The sequence below is a fragment of the Hippoglossus stenolepis genome, chromosome 6 (assembly GCF_022539355.2).
Source record: "Hippoglossus stenolepis isolate QCI-W04-F060 chromosome 6, HSTE1.2, whole genome shotgun sequence".
NCBI lineage: Eukaryota > Metazoa > Chordata > Actinopteri > Pleuronectiformes > Pleuronectidae > Hippoglossus > Hippoglossus stenolepis.
Window position 1 is genome coordinate 22,208,896 of NC_061488.1, and position 23,986 is coordinate 22,232,881.

General features: G+C 42.1%; 1 protein-coding gene across 2 annotated transcripts in view; it reads left to right on the top strand.

Moving 5' to 3' along the window:
- LOC118110684 (plexin-A1) overlaps positions 1-23,986 on the top strand; it is a 263,371-nt gene that overhangs the window by 141,213 nt on the left and 98,172 nt on the right. For both annotated transcript variants that reach the window (XM_035158633.2, XM_035158634.2), the window contains exon 9: positions 6,570-6,684. In XM_035158633.2, coding sequence (XP_035014524.2) covers positions 6,570-6,684 — 115 coding nt within the window. The remainder of the gene's footprint in view (positions 1-6,569; positions 6,685-23,986) is intronic.

The following is a 23,986-nucleotide window of genomic DNA, read 5'->3' on the forward strand; positions in this document are numbered from 1 at the left end:
TAGCTGTGTAAAGTGCACTTTTGCTGGCTTTCAAGCCACCATCCCTCCCAGACTGCCTCTCTCTTCCCCACGACTCTCTTTTCCTGTCCTGCCTTCCAACCGTCCTCTACTTTCTCTTCTCCCAGTTGCTCATTTTACAAGTCTCCCACCCCATCCCCAGACCCCACTTAGCCCTCTCCATCCACCCCCCCCCCCTTTTTCTTTGCCCTGCACTCGTTCATCAAACCCATTTATTGCCTGCACTCTGCTCTTGGCCCTGCATATATCTGCATAGTAATAGGCCGTTAATTAGACCTAGCGCGGGTGCCTGTGTGGAGATGGTCATAATGGACTGAGCTTGAAGAGAGAGCTCACCTGGGCCACTTCTCAGAGCCTCCAGGCCTAGTTCAATGGCTCTGATTCATTTTGTGATTGTGTGTGTGTGAACATGAGGAGTTTCTGTTTGATGGGTTAGCACTATAGTGTCATATTTGTGAACATGCAGGAGGGGTTTGCGCGCGCGCGTGTGTGTGTGTGATGCTCCATTCCCCTGATTAACCAGCCCTCCAAGCCGCCTCCTCTTGTTGCTGCATAAACAGCCATACTGCTGTTTAAGCCTTTGATGATGGCTTTGCTGGCCCCTTGAGGCCCCTGTGGATGACTATACCACCAAAGAGCAATTATTACTGCAGAGGCTGTAGCAAATATATTATACACTACTCCCCCTCTGCCGTCACCTTTCACCTCCAAATCTTTGACCCCGCCTGCAGAACGTGGGGCGCCAGAGTCCAGTGGCAGATAATGGACTTTTCCTCGTGGGCGTGTTGTAGCCTGGACTCCCGACAGTGGACGTAGAGACGTACAGTATCAGCCCACAGGCCCAGAAAAGGCTTGTGTGCAACTTCATACAGCCTCGTGCTCCACGCCTAAGCTCTCGCATCTCTGGCCATACATTTCCTCATGCAAACACACACAAACAGGTGCACACACAGCCAGAAGGGGCACGCAGAGACAGAAGGCACACACTTGCAAATTGCACTGCGAGCTATTTGCATACGCTGTTACAATATTAGAAATTTGCATTAAAAAAGAGGTTTGGAATGATTTAATTGAGCAAGCGGGAGGAGGAATTATTCATCTTTAAAGAGAGGAAGGGAAACAAATGGGAGGGAGATTGCTGCGGGGAAGAGTGGGACAAGGAAGAAAAATTCACATTCCCTGAGAGCTCTAGAGGGAAAAGACAACTGAAGGAGGAATGGAGAGGGAAAGAGAGATATATAAAGCTGAGTGTTAGCGAACGAGAGAGAGAGATTGTTCCCATTGTGTCAGGAATAATGCGTCCCACACAGCTAAAAGGTTTGCGCCCCAGCCGTAGGCCACCGTGACCATTACAATATGAAAGGGCTGAAATCTATGCAGTGAAAAGAAACACTCGAGGGAGGGGAGAGGCCCACGCTCCGGCGCCTAGGAAGGGGCTGTCATTTCTAGGCTGGCCGTTGGCTGTTGCCTCCTGTTCCGCGACCAGCTATCCTCTGGTTAGAAACAGTTAAGAGTCCATTAGTGGATTTTTTTTAAGACAGTATAGTTGTTGGTCCAATTTTCAGTGAATGTGACCCTGTTTAATTAAACTGAGGGTTGCGACGCGCCGACTAACTGCTTTTGGACATCGCTATGACAAGATGCAGTAATATCTTATAATGAGTCCCCTGTTGAGAATCTAAACTCTTCATTTGGCTCGTCTGCTGCATAACTTAATCATGTGTGCATCACTTTATTGCTACTCTCGTTGGAGCTTTATTGGATACAACACAAGGAGGCCTACGTATAAATCGAGCACACTTGGTCTTATCTGTCCGTCTTCCAAACCCTGCTCACGTGTCTGGGAGATATGATGTCAAACCAATCAGAGGTTTTTAATCACAATCAGGATCAAGCGCTGATTAGGCCTCAACGATTTCTGCTTTTTTTGCCATTAAATGTGTCATCGGCCTGTTTGATCTGGGGTTGGCTCATGTTGACATGTTTTGGAGAGCAGTAGATAAAACACTCTTCTCCCGATTAGGAAAGACTCGCTGCTGTATCCACATTAACCAGAGTGAAATGAGCATATGATCATACATATACTGTATGCTTTTGTGCAGGTCTATTGCTCGCATATCAACGGCTTTGTTCCATCGATCCAGCCTCACTAGCACCACAACTCTGAGGAGATGAAAAGGCTTTTGACCCGGCTCTGTTGCTAGGCCTTGTTAAATAGCAGGGGATTTTATTGATTACATTGCAGCAGCACAGCCACTTACCCAATCCAGTTGTCCAGGCATTGACAGCTCTACTGTAGAACAAGTCTCCACTGCCCAGGTGACTCGGAATGCCAGGATGTCAACATGGGTGACAGCTTGTGTGTGTGTAAGTGCATCTCGGCTCCACAAGTGTGTGTGTGTGCCATCGCAGACACGAGTGTGCGCGCACAGCCGCGTGAATGTGCGCGGATATGTGGCTGCAACAAGAAATCGATAAACCCCGGGGTTAATAGCGAGGAGGAACTGGCTCACCGGCTCTACTAACAAACATCACGCTGTTAGCATAACCTCAGTCCACCTTTCTTCCGATGGAAATCCACTGGCATTGATTACAAACCTCACACTGCAGTTCAGTCTTGTCATGACTAGCTTAACTCTGGTTATATGAAGACCCCTCTGTCACTCTGTCGTCTAATACCGGCGATTTAGGAGTTGACCCTCGAAAATCTGAATAAACCAAGGACAGAAGGACGACGACAGAGCGAGGATTAGACAGAAATCTACTTTAATGCCAGTCTCCCTGGCAGCAGGGTTGTATTGTGAGCTGAGCCGTTGTCTTTCAGTTTGGAGGACCTGGTTTTAAACCCCCATGGTGGCTCATTAATGTGGTGTTTTTGGATTAGATTTGGCAGAGATCACTCGCTGGCTAAACAGTGACAGTATTGTGATTTATATTTCCTCTGACATTAGAATAAAAAAGCAAACTTGAACCGATCTGATTTGTGCATTAGATACATAGAAAATATACAAAAGGAAAAACAATATATATATATGTAAAAAACACATTAATTGGTGATTGTTATGTCTACTACTATGCTTCTCTTAAAATGTTACTTTAGAAAATGAAATTAGAAGTTCTTTATTCCACTGTTTTTGTTTTGCAGTTACAGTCCCTAACCAGTAGAACGCCAGAGTCCTTGAGGTTATTCCCAGTCAAAATCACTATTTTTTTCACTGAGAAAAAACATAAAAACAACTGAGTAGAATAATAGAGATTTTGTGGATATTGAACAAACCACTGCATTGTTAAGTTAGTCCTAAATGCTTTTAAATGTATGTCACTATAAGTAATCCTCACTATAATCCTCAATTCTAACTCTCAAATGAAGTATGATTGAAAGTCAAATAAATGTTAAACAGCTTTAAACCCTAAAACCAGATGAAACACACTCAGCCCTATTAACAGGATGGTGTAAAGTTGGGGAACCAGTTTAGACAACCAGCAGAAACAGTCCAACAATTCAGTGGATTAATGGCCACCTGAGGAATTTAACTCTAATATGCACTCTTTCTTCAGCTCTTTTTACTTAATTTTTCGACTAGCATTGGAAAACTAGCATACCCTCAAACAGAGTCAGGTTAGCTGTTTTCCCTCTGCTTGCTTGCTGTTCTCTTGCTAAGCTAAGCTAACAGCATGGTGGTTGTAGCTCTTTATTTAGCATGTTTTTCTTTTTCTCTCACTCTTGTCTGTCTGTCTGTATGTGGTCCACATATCTTGAGAAACGTTCATCTTATCAGCTTCACACTTGGCAAATGTATGGTTAAGGGCCCCAGTAAGTGTATTATTGAATTTGGTGCGATTTTTGACACGTAACAGTTTCAATATTAATAAACTCTGAATAAACAGGGTCTCATCAACGAAAGTGACGTAGTTGATTGCGACAAAAAGCGTTTTCACTTCTCTGTTCGAACTTCCTCATCCCACAGCTGGTTTCAGAGAGAAATCTGCAACCAGCATTAACACAGGCCAAGCAAATAGCCCATGGTTTAGAACGAGCCAGGTGCAAGTGTCCCAAAATGTCAAACTAGCCAGCAAAGACCTATCATTCATTTCTTTAATGTTATTAGGAAATTAAAAAATGATTGACTGAAAGTGTATAAGCTTCCCAGTTGGTGATTTTGCAAAAATGTTTGAATTGAAGCGTTACATTTAAGCTCCATTTTCAAAGTACAATCTGTCATCAAAACCAAGAGCCCATTTTCTAATAATTTAACTTAAGTAAATTACAAGCATAGTAATGTGTAGTTATACTGTAAAAACACTTCTGTAGAGTGATGACTGGATGATGGTTTGTACATCTGACCCCACAGGTTCCCTGTCAGTTTGTAGGGTGGATGTGAGTGGGAGAGCAGAGACTGTGTGGGGGTGGATCCGTAGGAGGTCTGACTGAGTGAACAGTGACAGGTCTGAAGTGTAATTAGAGCCACTTAAGTGAAACTCGGTTCGGAAGTGGTGTAAAGATTGCGAAGCCAGGACTTGTTGTTGCTGGGAGAGAACACCAGGTTTAAAGTTATACAGCACCTTCTTCTGTCACTCTCTGTAATTATTGTTTTTAACTTTTGACTTGCTTTTATTTATTTTTAAACCAAGATTGGTTGATTTTAAGTTCACACTGAGCTGACACGCTACATTAAAATTACAAGAATATGATGATAGAGGTTGGTTCCTGTTCTCCCTGTGGGTGTGACAATGACAATGAAAGCTTAATGTAGCACTCATAAAAATAAAAGCACTTTCAATCATGGTCACACTGAGAGTTTGAACCAAAATAAAATCCAGCTAATTTCTCCTTTTTCATCATGAAATTACACTTTGCTAAATTGAAAACTCAATTTAACTTCTCACACAAACAAAGTAAAAACCTAAACCAACCTTTGTGTTTCTATTCAATCTTCCCTTGCTCTTTTTTTCTGCTCGTGACGAGGGCCGTGCTTTTGTCTGTTAATCCATGTTTGAATGTGTATGAAGTCACTTTGCTTCCTCAACTCTTAAGAAGAAAAAAAGACAAATGTTATTTAAAAAACGACTTATCTTGGTCTGCCAGCTTAGTTCTGTGTAAGCCAGCGAGCATTGAGAACAGGAGGAGAGGAGTGGATCACCGAGGTCTCTCTCTCTCTCTCTCTCTCTCTCTCTCTCTCTCTCTCGCTGACAGCTGGAATGGCGTCTTAATGCACGAGGCCACGCTTACACTTGTCAGTTCAACCTGAATTCCTGAGATCTGACCATAAACATTTGATGTTGTGCGACTATGGTGAAGCATGTCCACGCTTGGCCTGTCAGTGTGTGCGATACGCCTAGGTTTGCTTTTGATCCGTGTTTCCACTCTTTCTGTATTTGACTTGGCATCAGTTCTCCCTGAGCATATCGTACCTAATCTATAATGAATTCAGGTCATGCTAGCTGGGCTTTCCATCAGTGGATTTTATCCTGGTAATAATGAGCAAATTTAAATATAAAATTTGACAACTTCTCGATGTGTTTGTCTTCTAAATGTTGCCACAAGTTTTCTTTTTGATTTGCTCCCAGATAAAAGCACTGAATAAGGAAGAAATTAAAGAATTAGAAATCCCCAACAAAGAATTGTCTAATGACTAATGCAGGTTCACGCTGCATTAGTCATCTGTTTTGAGTAGTTAATTGAGTTCTTGGATGCCAAAGAAGATCAGAGCTACAGAGACAAGAGAACGGGAGGGGAAAGGTATTTTATTTTGTACTGAAAAGTAATTTAAATAACAGAAAAACACAAGGGCACTAACCTCGCTCCTGTTCTTCCTCTACTCTCCCTTCTCTCTGGCCTCTCCCGTCAGCCCAGCGCTTGTTATTTAAGACCCGCCCTCTTCAAAGAGTAACTAATTAAATTTAGTAATGACAACCTGTGACCATGATATTAGTTATTCCACCAAGGAGGTTATGTTTTTGTCTTGGTTTGTTTGTTTTGTCTTTCCTTTAGTTAACTGTGTGGTTAATCCGTTAGTAAACTAACAGATTATCACTACATTGGTGGAAGGATGTGGTATGGGTTAGGAAAGAACCCTCTAAATGTTGTCGATGATCCGGATTGGGGGCAGATTCAGGAATTCTTTCTCACTTTCCTTCACATTGCGATACATTTGTTTTGATTTCTCAGAGAATAATTCATTGATCTTGATTTTTATGAGTGTCTGGAATTTGGTGCAGATCCAAATAAAAATCCAGATCCAGTGGCTTTAAATGGGGTTATGAGGTCTACACTCCATTCTAGCTATACTCCGCATCTTGCTGTTGATGATTTAAATGTTTGTGTTCGTCCAGGTTGTACAGTTTCCATCACACTTTTTTCCTAACAGGAGAAGAAAAACATGCAAGCTGTCATTTCTGGATTAATTTTGTGCAAGAAGAGAGAGAATACTTAGAAAACTAAATATGAATAGTTGTTATGGTGATAGCCACCATAGCCGACCATACAAAGAAAAAGAGACGTTTACGTAAAATAGTAAAACTCCTACATGTTCTTCTCTCACTCACTACAGGTGTCTGTCATGTGTAAATGGAAACTTCCCATGTAACTGGTGCAAATATCGCCACATGTGCACGCAGGATGCCAGCGACTGCTCCTTCCAGGAGGGACGAGTCAACACCTCTGAGGTGAGAGTTAAGCGCACACGCACGCACTCACACACACAAACAGCACACACACACATTAACAGACAAAATTTCAGAATTCACACCCCAAAAATCCATTAGCACAAGTATTAATAGATGAGTGCACACACACACACACACACACACACACACACACACACACACACACACACACACAGGCACACAAGTATGTTCAGTGTCTCACTACAGAGCGTGCAGCTGGGACCTGTTTGTGCGTGTGTGTGTGTGTGTGTGCGTGTGTGTGCGTGTGTGTGCTACCATGAGTGGCCCAGCAGCAGCTGTTGTACTCCAAGCAGAGCTGGATTTATTTACTTATAAACAAGGCAGGGTGAATGAGTATGCAAATGGGGGCTCACACTACGCTCTCAAATGTTATATTTGCATGAAAGGCAACATTGATCCAGGAGCTCACTGCCTTTCACAGTTGCTCTGTCTCCATCTACGTCTGTAGCTCTCACTGTCGCTCATGCAAACACAAAAGTAACAATGACAAAGAGTTCAGCTTTTGTGTTTTCAGAAAAATCACTCCTTTATGACAAATATTTCTGCTCCTTTCTTCTCCCCTTCTCTTCTCTCACCTTTCTTTGTCACCTTTCAGACCTTACATACAGTCAGGAGGTGTAAATATGAATGTGCAAGTGTGTCTGCGTACAGGTGTGATAAGATTTGATCTGGTTTGTATGTGTGTATAGAGTCTATGTCCATGTATGTGTTAGTGAATGTGAATATATGTGTGAACAATATCTTATTCAGGACATTTTCTGCATGCGTCTATCAAATGTACCAAGGGAGTGAGTTTTGTGTGTTCAATGATGTCCAATTGTGCAAATGACACAGAGTATTTGTGTGTGTGTGTGTGTGTGTGTGTGTGTGTGTGTGTGTTGGTGTGTGTGTGTGTATGGAAGAGATACCACTTGACTCCACACACCCTGTCATCACATGTTACATCCTTCCTGTAAACACAGCATGCTGACATCCACCCTCATCTTATTTGAAGTGCTACAACAATTCATCCTCTTATTTTCCGTCGCTTTTTCCTTTCCCCTTCTGATGCCTTTTTGGTGCAGCCGCTGCTATGGTTACCAAGACTCTTTGAATGTCAGGGTGCTTCTGCTGAATTTTGATAGACACACACACACACACACACACACACACACAGTACCAGTGTCACCACCACATCCTTACATGGATTATGGGTATTACAGCAGCAGACAGTGAAGTGACAGCTTTTGGCTTTTGGGATGGATGCATGTGTTTTGATGTTTCCTTATGTTCTGAATTGAATAAGCAATGCACATGTGCACTTGAGCCGGCAGAAGCAGACGTAGCAGGAGCAGCTTTGTCGTCACACTTATCTCCTCTAGCCAAGATTTGGTTCCAACTTGCCAGTCTGCAGCTCCTGCTGAAAGCAATATTGCCCATCTCCGCTGCTGGAAAAAAGTTTCCCCCTGTGTCATTAGCAGTCGGTTGCCAAAGTGATTGAATTCACACTACGCTGGTTATCTTCCCAAAGGTATCTGTCATATTTCTTGAGGCTGACTTCACTTCATATCTGATAAAATTCATAGCATCTGTGAATCTGTGCCACATGTAAATCACAAAAATACGCTCTTATCGCTTTCTCTGTGTGTGTGTGTACACGTGCGTGCGCGTGCGTGTGTGTAAATAGAAAACCTCTAATGTATAATTCCTGCCCTCCTAAAGTAAACATAAGTCTCTGCCATCACTTCCTGGGTATGTAAATATATATAAATCAGCTGTATTGTGACAGCAAATAAACAGAGAGGCACATTAGGGGCGACCAGGCAGAAAATTGCCAGAGTCGGAGAAACACTTGAGAAGACCATCAGCAGAAATGTGTATAAACACAAACAATGGGAGAAACAAACACGGAGACAAACAAATTTGCTCTGCTCCAGTGAATCTCAGCGCTGGGCTGGTGAAACAGACTGGGCCGAGGCTCGGCCCTGAGGTCGGCTCACATAACTTCATTCAGATTAGAGAAAATAGGAAAAACAAGATTAGTTTTTTTAAAAAGGAACAGCAAAAGTAACAAAGCAGGTTTGTTAGCATTTATTTCCCTGTCTACAAGCTCACCTGCTTATTCATTTATTGATTGTGATTTGCCTGCTCGTTTAATTAAGTTGTTCATTCATTTTGCATGGAGTTGCTTTTTACTCTGGATATTTCATGTCCCATAAATGAATTAGCGCGGCACAAGATTGACAGCAGAGACACGAAGTCGCTGCCAAGTAACAGCTTCAGAAGGCAGCTTTGACAAGAAGTGACTTATTTTTCATTTTCATCTCTCTGTAAAACAAGTGCTCCGACCTAAACCACCAGATACAGCAGGTTGTTTGTCCTTAGCCTGAAATGACTTATATGAGTGAACCAGCAGAAGGCGTAGCAGACTGTAGTTACAGTAACAGTAATAAAGTTAGGATTATAAGATAAATCATGTGTTTGACTGTCGATTTCACACAGGAAGCAAACAGTGTCTCCTGTGTGAACGTCTTATATTTTGTTGACCTGTCCATCCACCTCATCCTCCGCCTAACGCAGAATTTCTCACTCTTCATCACTTCCTCCTTTGTTCCTGTCATAATTAATCCTTTTTGCTAGAGGTCACCTCACAATAAACCGTAACTATGGGTCATAATAAGCTGCTCACACAATGAAGGCTTTAGCTCCATGCAACAACAATCTCATCATTAGTAATGACCTGAGCTGCTGGTTATTGATGATACCCTAATACTGCCTTCATGTTGTATTGGATGTGTCATTAATATATGTAGCGCAGACACCAATGTGGTAAAATATAAAGGAAAAGTATCAGAGAGCCAAGTAAACAAAGTGAAAAGTTATTACAAGTTTACTCTTCACAACTTCTACTCAGGGCAGAAATAAATAAAGGTAAGGTAAATGGATTTCCACCACAATGCAGTGTGATGTCAACTGGCTGCATGTAAAAGTTAAACTTGTTTCTTTCTTCGGTTGACTCAAAGCAATAGGTTTGCATGGACGTCATGGTTCTGCCAGACATTTGAAATGAATAAGAGGAGAAATGGATATGTTGGAATCAGAGATGTACAGTAATTTATTGGTATTTTACACGCTTTTCGTCTGTGCCATAAACTGGCAACATTACCCACCGTGCAACTTGTGAATTGACAGTTTTACCTGTGTGGTTAACGTAGCCGGCAGCAGCTAGCCTGAGGAAGAAATGACGAGTGGTCTTCAGAGGACCAGTAAGCTCATTTTCACTCTTGTTGTCTTCAGCACCAAGTGATGCTGACATGACGTCACTTGAAGCCGATTATTGGACTCTGTGCAGCTGCCTCTAGATATTTGATGCCATAAAAAAGGAGTGAAACTTATTGACAGCTGAGATTGACCTGCGATTGTTGGACCCTCAAGTCCCTAAAAAAGATCGCAACATGGCAGCGCTCATACAAGATATTCTGGGTACATTTCTTGAGAGTGGGAGCAATAATGCAATCCCATCGTCGTCTGTGGTGTGAAATCCCACATCAGACCGTGTGCATTGGCGAAAATGTCAAACTGTATTAAAAAAAATGGAGGTGCAGAATTGATGATTATGGATGTTACAAGGGACACTGGTCTGTTTGAGATAGAGCATATCACGATGACAAATCTTCTCACCTCAAGAAACACATTACCCACAACCAAGCCCATGCATTTTATTTTTAGTGCAGTGGTATTTTCCTATTCACCTGAAAACGTTGTGCTTTTTCACCCGGGCTGGATCAATTTCTTCTTAATGCATCTGCAACAGAGAGCACTGAGGCGTCGAATTTAGACAAATGTTTTCTTTCTGTTAATTTATTCCGTTTTTAGGAAAGTGAAGCTTGAAGCTGTTCATGAGGACTCGGGCTGAGGGAAGTCATGTGAATCTGTGGATCAACATGCTCATAATTTATGATCCAGTGCTGGTTCTGCCTCAGCCGTTCGGAGCAGCTTAACTATCGAGGCACTGACCTTTTCAATAAGTGGAACTGCAACTCACAACCTCACACTGTTTATTCTCTCTTGCTTTCTTTCTCTCTTCCTTTATGTTATCCTTCATTTCCCTTCATTCATTAGCTTCTTTCCCTTGTCCCCTATATGGTTTTTTTCTCCTAACTTTAAATGTGTCTGTCATTTCTTATTTTCTTGTTTCCCCTTTTGTTCCTTCATTCATCTTCCGTTTTCTCCCTGTGGTCCTTGCATTGTCCTCTTTTCAGCCCTCCTCCCATTCTTCCCACTCGCCCCATTCATCCCTTATATCTTATTTCTCCTCTCTTCCCCTCCCTCTCTCTCTTCTCTCCCCCTCTCCTGTTATTGAAGCTGACCTCCTTACTGTCGGTGAAATACAGTAGGTCCATGATGCATTGCTGCAGCACGGGGGATTGAACCCCTGGCTTTCTAGCCTAGCCTCAATGATAATCATTAGCAGGTTGTGTGTGGCTCCAGATGCAAAGGAGGTGAATATAGATATATGGATCAGCATTAGCCTCCGTGCTGCTAATTAGAGGATGAATCAATGTGATGAGTGAGTTGTGTAGTCACCTCACCTTTATAGGACACACCAGCGCAGGCATGCATGTATGCATGGGCCAACAAGCGCACACAAGCCAACATCTCACTTATCACTGCTTGAACCGTGCCATGCATCTCACCAGCCACATGGGCTCGCCCCTTTTCGCCCTCTAACCCACTGAGCTCTTCCTTCATCTTCACCCATTTCTTACTCCCTCAACAAGTCATTGACCAGGAGCCAGACACCCTCCCTGTGTGTCTCAGCTGAGGGGCTCAGAGTTACAGCTGCCCTTCCATTGTGTCTGGTTGCAGGAATTCAGGCTGGTACACAGCTCAGAGTTACCCAGCTCGGAGACTCTGGGGCTGGGGCTGGCACCGACCAAGCTTCCCTTCTCCCCCTGAGTTTCTCTGGCTGTGCCACTAATAGACTCGTGCGCGCGTGTGTGTACGTGTGTGTGTTTATGACCGTGCACATGTGTGTTAATTATTCAAAGTGAATTAAAGCTTAAAGATGCATCTCCAGATGCCTCCCTGATCGTTGGCGTGTTTAATGGAGAGAGACAGATGAGATGAGAAGGGAAAGGTGGAGCATCCACAATAAAACATAAGGGGAGGGGTGTGGATGTGGCCTAGTTGTTAGAGAAGGAGCGAGCTTGCTATAACAGCCAAGGGCCTCATTTATGAAACTATATGCAAACAGCACATAAAGAAAATTTGAAGAAAAGATTCCTTCTGTAAAAATAAATATATATATATATTACAGAATGTCTGTATTTTCCATCCTGCTGGTTTCCCTTAACAAATCTTACTCTGGTAAGATTTCTCTAGCTGCAAATTTTGCATATCTCACATGTTGCCCTGTCGTTTAACAATAAATTGCTAACAGAAGACTGACCGCAAGGAGAAGAAGGAGCGAGCAGGTTGTTGAAAGGAGGAGGATGAAGAAGTGGGAGGAGGATGAGGGTGATGTTTAAGTATTCAGGAAATGAAAGGATACTTCAGGGTCAGGACACCACCTTGTGCCTCGTGTGTTCTTAGCATCTACTCAATAATTCTATGTCATTTGGCTAATGCTATCTGCCCTACTTTCTGCTTTCCGTGGAAGCTCAGCTGCTTAAACTCAAGATTACCTCGGAGTTAGAGAGCCTGCTTTCGTCTGCAGAACATATCCATTCGTAAAGATGAATATGATTGGATGGATGTAAAATATCAAGAGGACACTTTATGTGTATCCCTTCATCGTTATCAGTCGAGATTGTGATTTCCTGTGTTGCTTTATTCTAATCCGACCGCACCTCTCCCTCCTGTAGGAGTATTAACATACCTCACTCTACTGTTGCTCCTGCGTCACTGAGGCACATGAGTAATCTTTGTGTGGGAACTAAGTTCTGAAAGAGTTTTGATGGTGTTCACTGTCTCTACGGTGATCAACCTGCTAAATGGTGCACTGAGGAGGAGAATGAGGTGAATCAGCTGGAGTGTCAGTGCTCCTCACTCGATTGTTTTATACTAGCAGAGGTGAAGTAAAGCTATTGATATAAAAGATTTTTTGGTAAATTTACAAATATATATTAATTAAAGAATGAAATAAATCTCATGGGAGAGTTGACAGCATTACCAGTTTATTATTTGTTTCCTGTAGTGCAAAATCTACCACAATAGCCCTAGATATGAAATATTGGTGATTGTTGATGCTAGATGGCGATGTCTGTAAAAAGCAACTGAATGCAGTTAAATCTCTCTCTCTTTAAGGGCACTGTTGGACCACATACCCCCACCAGGGCTGACTGGTCCCTTTATCACCATATTGCATACACATGTATTGAGATCAGATACTTTCGTATCATTATCTTGGTCCACAGCAGATTTCACTTGTTTGTAGATATTGACATTGTACACATGGATTCTTTTCTCACTAGGATCTCTTCACTATTTCTTTGGAAATGTACAGAAATGTTGAAAAACCAAATCCTGGATCCACCCTTTGATCCAGATCAGCACCAAAACCTAATGTGTTCTTCTCTGACCCAGTGAATCCTTCCATCCTGCTGTTCAGTAGTTCTCGTGTTATGCTGATGAAAGCATAACCTCCTTGGTGGTAATTACATGTTTTCTGGTATGTGACAATGTGAAGGCTGTTCAAACACAGAGATTATTTTACAAGGCTTAGTCACTTAAAGGGTTTTCTAATACAGGTGCCAATACCACCCTTTTTTGAGACCATACTCTGAGGAGGAGAAAGACAGTAGAAATATCAAACGCATTATTGGCAGTGGAAGTAACGATCAAAGTCAGAAAATGTCTGATCAAAGAATGTCGGAGGAGAAGCTGTTTTGAAGGGATTTATGGACACAGTTCAGTGTGTACACTCAAAGTATTAAGGTTCAATATCGAGCCCTGCAGTCGTGTTGGTTTCACCCTCCCACCAAATGGGAACTGATGGAGCTCAAAGGCTGTTGAAAAACGCTGCATTCTCTTTGAAGCAAACGTGCACACCATTCACAGAGAGACCTCCGAACACATCCGTGTATTTGGAAAAGGTGAAGTTCAAGATGAACCAGTTCAAAGACTCACATGAACTTCACTCTCTCAAACACGCGTGGATAAATTATTTTGCATGATTCAGATAATACATGTATAGTAAAAGGAATCGCCCCTTTGTTCTTCAGGAGATGTGAAACCGTTTTGATCACAGATGCTTCATTCAGAGGCAGACATTTCAAAGAAAACTTTATAAAGATGAATCTTACGAGATCCCTATACATCACATGGTGGGGAGTTCATTGCATGTTCGCATGTCTGTTGCTTTCCTACGTTGGTTTTCTTGTTATAGATGAGTGGCAGGGAAGATTCCTTTCATGTCGAGATTTGAAGGAAACCTGTTTAGATTACAGGCGATGAATTATACAATCAGGTTTGCTCAAGTTTTCAAAACTAAGTCAAATTGGCAACATTTTCCGACGTCTGCCGTAATGAGGTCAAAGCGCTGCTTATGTTCATGCATCTGTTTAAAGATCTCAGTTCATAGCAGCGCAGGATATTTCTGTGTTTTATCTGTAGTGCCTCACCCGCCTCGCTTCATATCCCCTACAGTGAAGGGCTGCGAAGAGTGGGTGGACACTCCAAAAGGCTTCTGACACAGTTCAAAGTGTCTTTTATTGAAGAGAAGAACTCCTGGCGCTGTGCGATGAGGTGCCTGCCCTCCTTCCACCTGAGACTACGACTGAGCTTCATTTGAGCAAAATAGATGAAAAGTTTCCGTATTGAAATGAAGCGCGGGGGATGAGTCACAAATCTGGAATAAAAGATGAAAACAGGTCTCGCAAAGAGAAGCGACCGCTTTCAAAAAGTTTCCGGCCCCAGTGTATTTAGATGCCTGATACTATACGCTGCGTCTTTTGTTTGAAGCTGACGGTGTTGTGTGTTGCTTGAACTTTTCCAGCCTGGGACCTTCGGGATGAGAAGAATTTGATCCTCTTGTCCCGAGACTAATACTGGAAGTAAACTTAAACACATGAAGTCAGTACATTTATCACAGAGTTACTGACCTTGAAAGGTTGGCGGATTCTTAGGTGGGTCACAGACGTATCGTGTTATTCACTGGGTCACGGTCTAAAACGGGTTGCGAGTCTCTTTTCGGTCGGTTCCCACATGACAAGGAGCAGTTTGTCATTTTCAGCTCACAAGATTAAAACAAAATTCATCAAATTTCGGTCCTGCGGCTTGAAAAAAAGAGAACAGAGGGCTGCGCTTTGTGAGGCCACCCCAAATAACTTCTCATTATCTGTCATGTATCTACCGTACCACCCTCAGGAATACACACACACACACACTGTGTATCTTTTAGAGGTTTGTATCGATCCACCAGCTGATGCTTATCGGCCACATCCTCCTCTTTGACCATCCAGACCTGATAGCATCCAGATGGACACACAATCACACTCGGTCATCAGAGATAATACACAGGGTACTGCTGTTCTAATGGAGATGTGTGTGATGAAGAGCTACAGTCAATGGAGTAAAGGTCTTTTTCCCAGTTGTCACAGTGGTTCGTTCTTTAGCTTCTCAACATGATGGCTTAGTATTTTATTGGACTGTAGGTAATAGGTTTATCTCGAATAGCTTTACAAAATGTTCTTGTATTTATTTGCATTTTAATCAGTCATCATGTATAATACAGTATATGTATAATAAATGATAATTACAGTATAGAAAAGTTAGAAGTCTATGTTGTGACTGAACAGGCTTAGAGCAAACAAAACGCTTATATATGCCTGCCTATATTCTTCTGAAAATTAGGCTGCACTCCAATCATAAAAAAACTGAATAACTATTGTTATATGTAACCCTTTTAGATATAACTTTGTGATTCATTGTTTGAAAAACCAAAAGTTGATAATACATTTTTGTTGGCATTGTTTAACAATTTAACACCAACTATATAAGTAAATCTCCTTTTATTCCCATTTTTAGTTTTTTGTGCCACAAACTTACAAACAAGTGTCAGATAACGTTTGCTCTCCACTAATTGGTCGTAAATTAGATTTTGCTCTGAGCTATATTGCATTATTGCTCAACATACTAATTCATTTCATTTTCTTAACCTGATAATGATAATTCACTTAGAAACAGTGAATTAGTGTGTTCATAGAAACCAGCTTTATTAGAATTATATATGGCTTTTTTTGTAATAGACTACTGAGTTTCTACTTGTATTTATTGAATTTATAATTATATACACTTATTATTGTTATTATTACTTATTATATTTATAAGTATATACTTATAGCACTTATATTTATACCTATTGCATTGGTCCCTGCGGTGACATCAGCCGCTGTGCTGAATATAAAAAGCACAACTTTGACTGCAATATAGCTGCAAGTGCAGTAAACACAACACACAGACCCACGGTAACTGGGCTGTATTCAGAGCTCAACAGGATATTTATGGCTGCGCAGTAAAATTAACTGCAGTACACTGCAGGGATACACATACATACAGACAGTCCCCCACAGTCAACACACCGGAGAGCTGCTCGCCCCGCTGCAACAGAGGTACCCTCACAGTGACTCTGTCAAAGGGCCGTTAATGTGTTTCTGTGACTGTCAGAGCTCTGCCAGTCCCCCTGTGTCTCCGGCTGAGGGAAGGAGAGTTAGCTCTGAGCGCTGCAGAAAGGGAACTATTTTGAACCTAAATTCATACACATCCTGAACCAACACATCTCAAACCAAAAATCGTGTCAATTGGGGGTCTAGTTTGTGTCAGTTAAGGGGTCCTTGAATTGCAAAAGTTTGAGATCCACTGGTTTAAGTATTATAGAAAATAAGGCTTCCAGCTAAAATTAAGGTTGTACTGACCCTTTAAGAGGGAAAGACAGACATACCTACGTACATACATACACATATATGTTTTCATAGGTCACTTTTGAGACTAGCCTTGGAACATGTCGTCACCTCAAAATATGATATAGATCATGTGGACTTTTTTGAGCCCATAATGTGGCTGTGTAAATGGATTTAGTTCCCCCCAACATGAGTTATACCTGGACACTCACACACACTCAACACACTCACAAGGTGAAAGCAACACCAGCAGCATGGCTCGCAGTTTGTGGTTTTTTAACAATGTTGTGGACCGAGTAATGAGAAGCTTTTAGAAACCGCCGTCATCTTTTGGAAACATATATTATAGCAGCGAGGACTTTGTGAATTGTTTTCCTTCACCAAAGTGAACTCGTTACAGAATCAGTGCTCTGTCCCAGGTCTGCACTGCACTGAAATGTAATGTCTCGGGAGGTTTTTTGTCTCGTCACACAATTTAAAATGTCCTTGTAACTTTAAAAATCTCAAACCTCAATGAAAACAATTTGCATACGTTTTACCAACATTTTCAGTTATCGTTAAAAACCCCAGAGGATTCTGCAACGGAGTAACTTAGATTTAAATTCAGACTTGGTTAGGAATAAATCCAATTATAGTCCAAGTGTGTCTTTGTAAAACCAACTTCTAATAAATCATACCACATATCTTTGTTCTGGATTAAAATAACTCAAGGGCTTTGAATTTCAGTCACTGTTATAGAATTATTGATTATTTTGGGCACAGAATCCTCATCTCATTACTTCTGTAGATTCCATATTAAGTGTATGTACTGTTCCAACCACTGTTGGCCATGCGACAGAATAAACAATTAAATCTATTTTACATATCCTCCATGATATATAGTACGGCTGTCCAATATAAATAATGTCCTTAAATAGCAGTCAGAAACTAGATTGGTGAAGAGTCCATACCTCTGCCAAGGCTAATGCCTCATCTCGCTATATGTTAAAGAAAGTGGAAGAACATTTCTTGGAAATAATTTCGGTAGTTTATTCTTCGTCCTGCTAACAATCTAGCAAACAATGGTCAATGACAACACTGCCTGAATGGTGGAGGTAATTAACTGCTTTGTTGTTGTTTTTTCCTGGTCAACACCCCCCTAACGCAAACACACATTTATGATTCCATTCAGTTCATGGTAGCTTCTCCATGTTTTAAATATTCTTGTCCCTGCATCAAGTCCCATGGAAATATTTCGTCAGTTGTGTGTTTGGATTTCCTAACCCTCTGACATGACCGACAGGAGCGCACCAACAGGCCTTTCTGTTTTTGTGGAGGCCAATCTCCATCTCACATCTGTATTTTCTGTGATTGGAATAACAAAAACTTCGACCCAGACTGTCAAGATTCAACATTCACTTTATTGTCATTCACATCATACAGAAGACCGTGCACAGTAAAACCAAATAACATTGCATCTGGTTCACAAATGCAATTATTAATGCTATGGCTGTCCATAAATGCTATCTACAGTTTAAAAAAAATTATATTAGTAATAGAATAAATATATACATATGGTACAAACGGATATGCAGGATATTGCATGCAACTGAATGAACAATGTCTACGAGCTGTACAAACACATGTCAACCAGCTGCTGCACTGATGGACATTAGATTGTGTCTGTCCTCGGTTTGACCTCCTCTCTGGGTTTTCACATAAAGAGATTTCCAGCAGTCAGTGCATATATACACAACCTGTAGGAAGTATCCAATACATGCTCAGAGTGTAGCAGCCATAACGAGATGTTTTGGATGCACGGGCTGACAACACTCTCTCCGTGTGTTCCCTCGCTGTTGGGTTAGGAGAGACAGACATGGAGAGGTGAAGATGGAGTTAATAGTTAATGAAGAGTGAGAGGAAAACACTCCGGAGGAAAGATGAGTCTAAATATGAGGAAGTGTTTCAGCGGATCTATATGGATACAGTCTTATGACTTGTCTGTGTATTGATTGAATGGAGAGATCTATTGGGGCCACTAGCATGAGCCATTACACACCATTGTGTCGTTCTCTGGGGCCTGTGAGTGTGTGCGTGTGCGCGTGTGTTACTTTGTGTTAGATTCCTCCTCTAAGGGTTTGACTATATTATTGTTTCAAACAGAGACATTGCTCAACAGATGACGCGTCCTCCCTCTCCTGGGAGATGTGGTCATCATATTCAGACCTTTTCCTTTCTTTTGGTGTGTGTGTGTAAAACAGTGCACCGGTCGATGGGGTCTCGCCCCCTTCCTCTCCTGAAACGGTTCATTGGACTGTAACGCTAATCCGCAGGGACCCTCTACACTGCGGTGACCCCCCTTGACACTCACACACATAGACAAACACACAGAGACCCCCTCATCCATCATACTCGGAGGTTGTCAGTGCCTCAGTGAGGTGGCCTCATGGGTGACAGCCGGCAGCCAATGGGGGCCCTATCTTCATCTCTGACATCAGCGGGCGTTTGACGTCTGAAAAAGTCATTTGAAGTGAAGGAAAGAAAGTAAACTGATAATATGACGGCTTTAGGTGCAACAGAGCTGGATATAAATAAAGAACATATCCATCAGGATAATTAAACTTCATAAACATCATGCTCCTGCCTCCACATATAGTTTGGTTCATTGTCTCAAAGGTACTGTTCTTGTTGTTGTTGCGTTGGCCTGAGTCGTCTACCCCATTCCATCGTAACATCGTATCCCAGCAGCCAATGAGGAGGAGGAGAAATGTTGGGAGGGGAAAAGGAGAGGCTACAGAGGAGAGTAAAAAGTCAATATGAAGATGCTGTTCAGCCTCAGTGACAGCTGGTGTTCCTGGCTGCAGGCCTCATTATATTTAAACAAAGAGCAGAGCAGGTAGGAAGCAGGAAGGGGGAGGATCAGATGGATTATAGATAATGGATGAATAAACTATTTTTTGTTCAAACCAATGCTTATACCTGAGCATTGTTTTAAAACAGCCTCCTAACATCTTTCACTGAAACCTTGATTCCTCAGTAACTGCTGTAGCTTCACAGTCACCTCCTCACTCAGGTTGTCAGCCATTGTCTGAACTCCATCGCCTTTATGGGGCCCTAAGCAGAATTTGATCTGAGGGGCTCGCCTATTGTCAATACTTGATCATTCACAAACTGTTAATCTAACACACCCATTGTCAATTGTATTAGTTGTAGCTTGTTGCTTAATGCCAGCCTTTATGCTTCTATGGTTTTTAATCTTAATAACACATGACTTCTGTCAGACAGATGGCACAAACGAAATAGTGTTGATCCCAAATCAGCCTTGTATTACTTTAACTTTAGAAGCAATTACTCTTTGATCTAGCCACTATCGCAAAATACATAAAAGTAGATGAAATAAATATTGCCCTTTTAAATAAAGATCCAATGGCTATGCTTGTATATAGTGCTTTGGTTGTTATGGCTATAATGAATTCAGAATGACATAAACTCTGCGTTCAAATGTGAGGAGGAGTCAGGCTTTTGTGTGAAGTACACCACCAACGTGCTTCAATAGATCCACGACTCTACCTTAGAAAATATTTATAATAATGGTGAAACCCAGGATATTTTGTCTAGTTTACCCAGTTACAGATGTTAAATGCGTCGCCTGAAGTTATTGTTAGTAATGTTGCTCCCTAAAGTCCATTAAATGCAGTTGATGCTAAGCGGCTGCACACAATAGTACACAGCTACCGCAGAGCTCGTGACTAAGACGTTCACTCACTGAGACTTTGGCTCTGATACGAGGGAGGAGGGGCCTTGCTTAATTTGCCGGGCCCTACTCAACGTGCGTAGTGAGCGTATAGGGACGTCCGGCTCTGATCACAATTGCAATTTCATCGGTCCACATTCAAACTGACCTCAGTATGTAGGTTAGCTTTTGTATAACCGTTAATACAGCTATGATGCCCAGCACATTCAGCACTAACGATTGAATATATATTGTCAATACATGTATGGGTTTTTTTTCAGTTTCCCAGGTCAATAAGACCAGCATATAAATGTGGACATTTTTTAAGATCCCCAAAATGTGCCCTAACGTCTCTGCACTTGTGTACACACCCACAGATGTGCAAGCAACTGACAGAGATTTTGTAGATATAATAGAAATGTTACATTGGTTTATCTTTGGAGCAGGGAAGGCAAACTTTTTTATTTTTTTTCTAAAAGCTTACCGTCCCACCTTTGATCACACTTTCCATGTATTTGGCCCCAAGGCTACTGTAAAACACTCCACAGGCCTCAGAGAGCACCAGCTTACTGCACAGAGCCAGAGGGAGAGATTTAGACCTGTGTGTTTGTGTGTGTAGTAGGTGTGTAAGAACGAATATGAATGTATTTGGTTAGTGTATCGACTGTTATGTGCATTTAGGGTATATGTATCTAAATGTAACATAGTGTGTGTGTGTGTGTGTGTGTGTGTGTGTGTGTGTGTGTTGCTCGTGTGGGAAGTACTTTGGACAGATATAAGCGGTGTGTATGACTCCCCGTGCTGCGCGCTCCACCCCTGCCTCGCTCTGTTGGGAACCTGACCTCTTAGACTCTCATCCCCTACTTTAATAAACGAGTGTATGGCTCCCAAGACCTTGCCTCGCCTCCTCATCTCCCCCTCTCCTCCCTAGTTTCGCTTCACCCCTCCTCACCTCTTTCTTATCCGATGGTTTATGTCAGCTCATCCCTTGCATCAGCGTTCATCCCTGACTTGCACTGCAGTAAATTCACATCTCAACGAGCCACTCCCTTAGATTTACCATGTTTTCCAGTGGTCACCAGTTGCAGACTGCTTGTACTGGAAACCTTTACTGGTGCGAAAATAGTTTTTTAGAAAAGAGAATGCCCGCTCTGCCTAGACTCTTATTCCCGGATGAAACAAATGTGGGAAAAACAAGGTGTTAGTGGGAGAGAAGGAGAGAGGAAGTATGAAAAAGATCAAGTATGAGTGGGAGGATGAAAGAAGAGAGGGGCGTAAAAGTGAGGGATGAGAGGAATCCCCCAGGTAAAGAGATTGTTGTGATGCATTGTGTAGAACTGCTCCGTTATCTGATGCAGACTCAGCTCTAACACCTGTCACCACTCCTAATGAAACAGCTCCCACAATCCTCTGCTCCCTTCTCTTTTGTTCACTCCCTTGCTCCGCTGTGTGTCTCCCTTGCTCCCTTCTTCCTATATGTGTTTGTGAAATCGTGAGTCTTTGTATGCAGGTCCTATGTGGCTGAATGTGTGTGTGTGTGTGTGTGTGTGTGTGTGTGTGTGTGTGTGTGTGTGTGTGTGTGTGCCCACAACTGGATGCTTGAGCCTGGTCTGTCCAACATTAATAATGACTGCTCCTTCAGATGAGATACTGCTCTGCTGCCACTGTCTATCTGGGAGTAACACACACACACACACACACTCTAGGCTTTTTTAGCCCTACTTTACATTTTATTAGAGCCTGGCAGTGGTTCATCTGTGTCGCCATCTGTGAATACTTTAAACTTTCACTGTCAACCTCACTAATTGACAATCTGCTTCTCTCTGCTCACTTGCATCGATTTCATCTCCTCCTCCTTCCTGTGGAAAGCTATTGACAAAACATGATGATTTTCAGATTTCATCAGACAGAAGCATTTCAGCAAGTCATTTGCAAATTGATAATGCATGTCGAGTGTGGGTATCATTCATTGGACGGGTATCTCATGGAAACTTCTCCTTTCCGAACCTCCTTATTGGTTTGATGCACGTCACACACAACTAGATCACCTGTGGTTTGAGTGAGTCCAGTGAGTTCCTCCAGAGCTAGAGTAGAACTGACCTCACCTGTAGAGCACCTTGTCTGTCCTTCTTCATCAGTAAAAGTTATATATCACACAGCGGACATACATCTTTAATTTGACATCTTCACTGTTACGTTTGTACCTCTGTCCATTACTTTGTTTGTAATTATGAGTGTGCAAGAATTACTGGACACAAAACTTAGTGGAATAAGGATGTGGGATGAATCCGGGAAGAACCCTTTAATGTCGGTGCAGATCAGGATCAGGGGTCCAATCCTTTTTAGTGATTTACTGATTTCTCAGGGGAAACAATGGATATGATATGTTTTTTAGCCCCTATTGCACAATAATGGTGCTGCAGGACGATTCTCCAGTGCTGACTCAGCTATCTTCATGTGATTTGACATGTCCGTATTTATCTACAGATATGTTGAACTACAGGTTACTGGATTTTCAAATGTTCCTTGAGGCCTATTCCAATCTGCATCTTCCCACATGGCATCAGTGCCATCACCTGCGGCTGTGGGAGCGTGCTGCATTACAGTGACGGCTGTGTAGCGGTGTCTCTGGGTCCCATTATGTCCGGACCTCTCTCCACCCTCCACACCCTCTCAGCCGTTCCCAGGCCAATCTGAAAGTCATTACTGTTGCTCCATTACACAGGACCTCGTCGCAGCCTCACATAGAGATGACTCTGCAGTATGTGGTTTAACGTCAGGTAGTCATTCCTGATTAATGCAGTTCCCACTGATTTATCATGGCAGATACAAACGACTGATATCCTAATAGGAAAATTATAGTTTCGCTGAATAGCGCTTATGGTGGAATAGGACTTAATTTATAAGCTCTACTTTGGTGTTTATTTGGGCTTCATGATTGTTTCCCACATCTCCAGATGAACATTAAACATATATTAGTGGATCTCACTAGTTCAGCAGAATTTACGATATTGCAGAGGCTCTTTGTAACCACTCGAGCTGCAGAATATGTCTTTAAAAAGTTGCAGTCTCTCATTCATATTTGATATGAATTAGAATTTTCCACAAACTAAATGTCTACCATCTAAGAACAATAAGGAGGTAAATCACCGCTATTATCAGTAAAGTGACACTTGACTCAGCCATCATGGTTTAAAGTCACTACACAGACAGACAATATACAGCAGAGGTTCATAATAGGGGCCTCATAACTATCTCCTCACACATATATGATGTAATTGAATCTCATTAATAGAAGCAGTTCAAAACGTAGTACAGGCAGAGATGTAGCATGGCTTCCAGCTGAGAGCCGCATATTGTCTTTTGATTTACTTAGAGCTGAAAAAAAAGAAACACCGAGGGATTTCAATTATTTTTGCTTCCGTTAATATGATGCAAAGACAAACATTTGTTTTTTGATTGAAGAGCAGCAATCAGCGGCTGAATGGAATCGGCTGACCCCTCCGTCTCCCGCTCTAATCCCCAAACTGTATCTGGTTTACTGTACAGCCCGATGGAATTCACGCTGCCTCTGGCTCTCAGTTTTGTCCACGAATCAGAAAATCCTTTTGGAAATAAAAGAGAGAAAACATACCTCCTATCCATTTTAGCCTTGTATTAGGAGAAAGGGTTGATTCCAAAATGACAT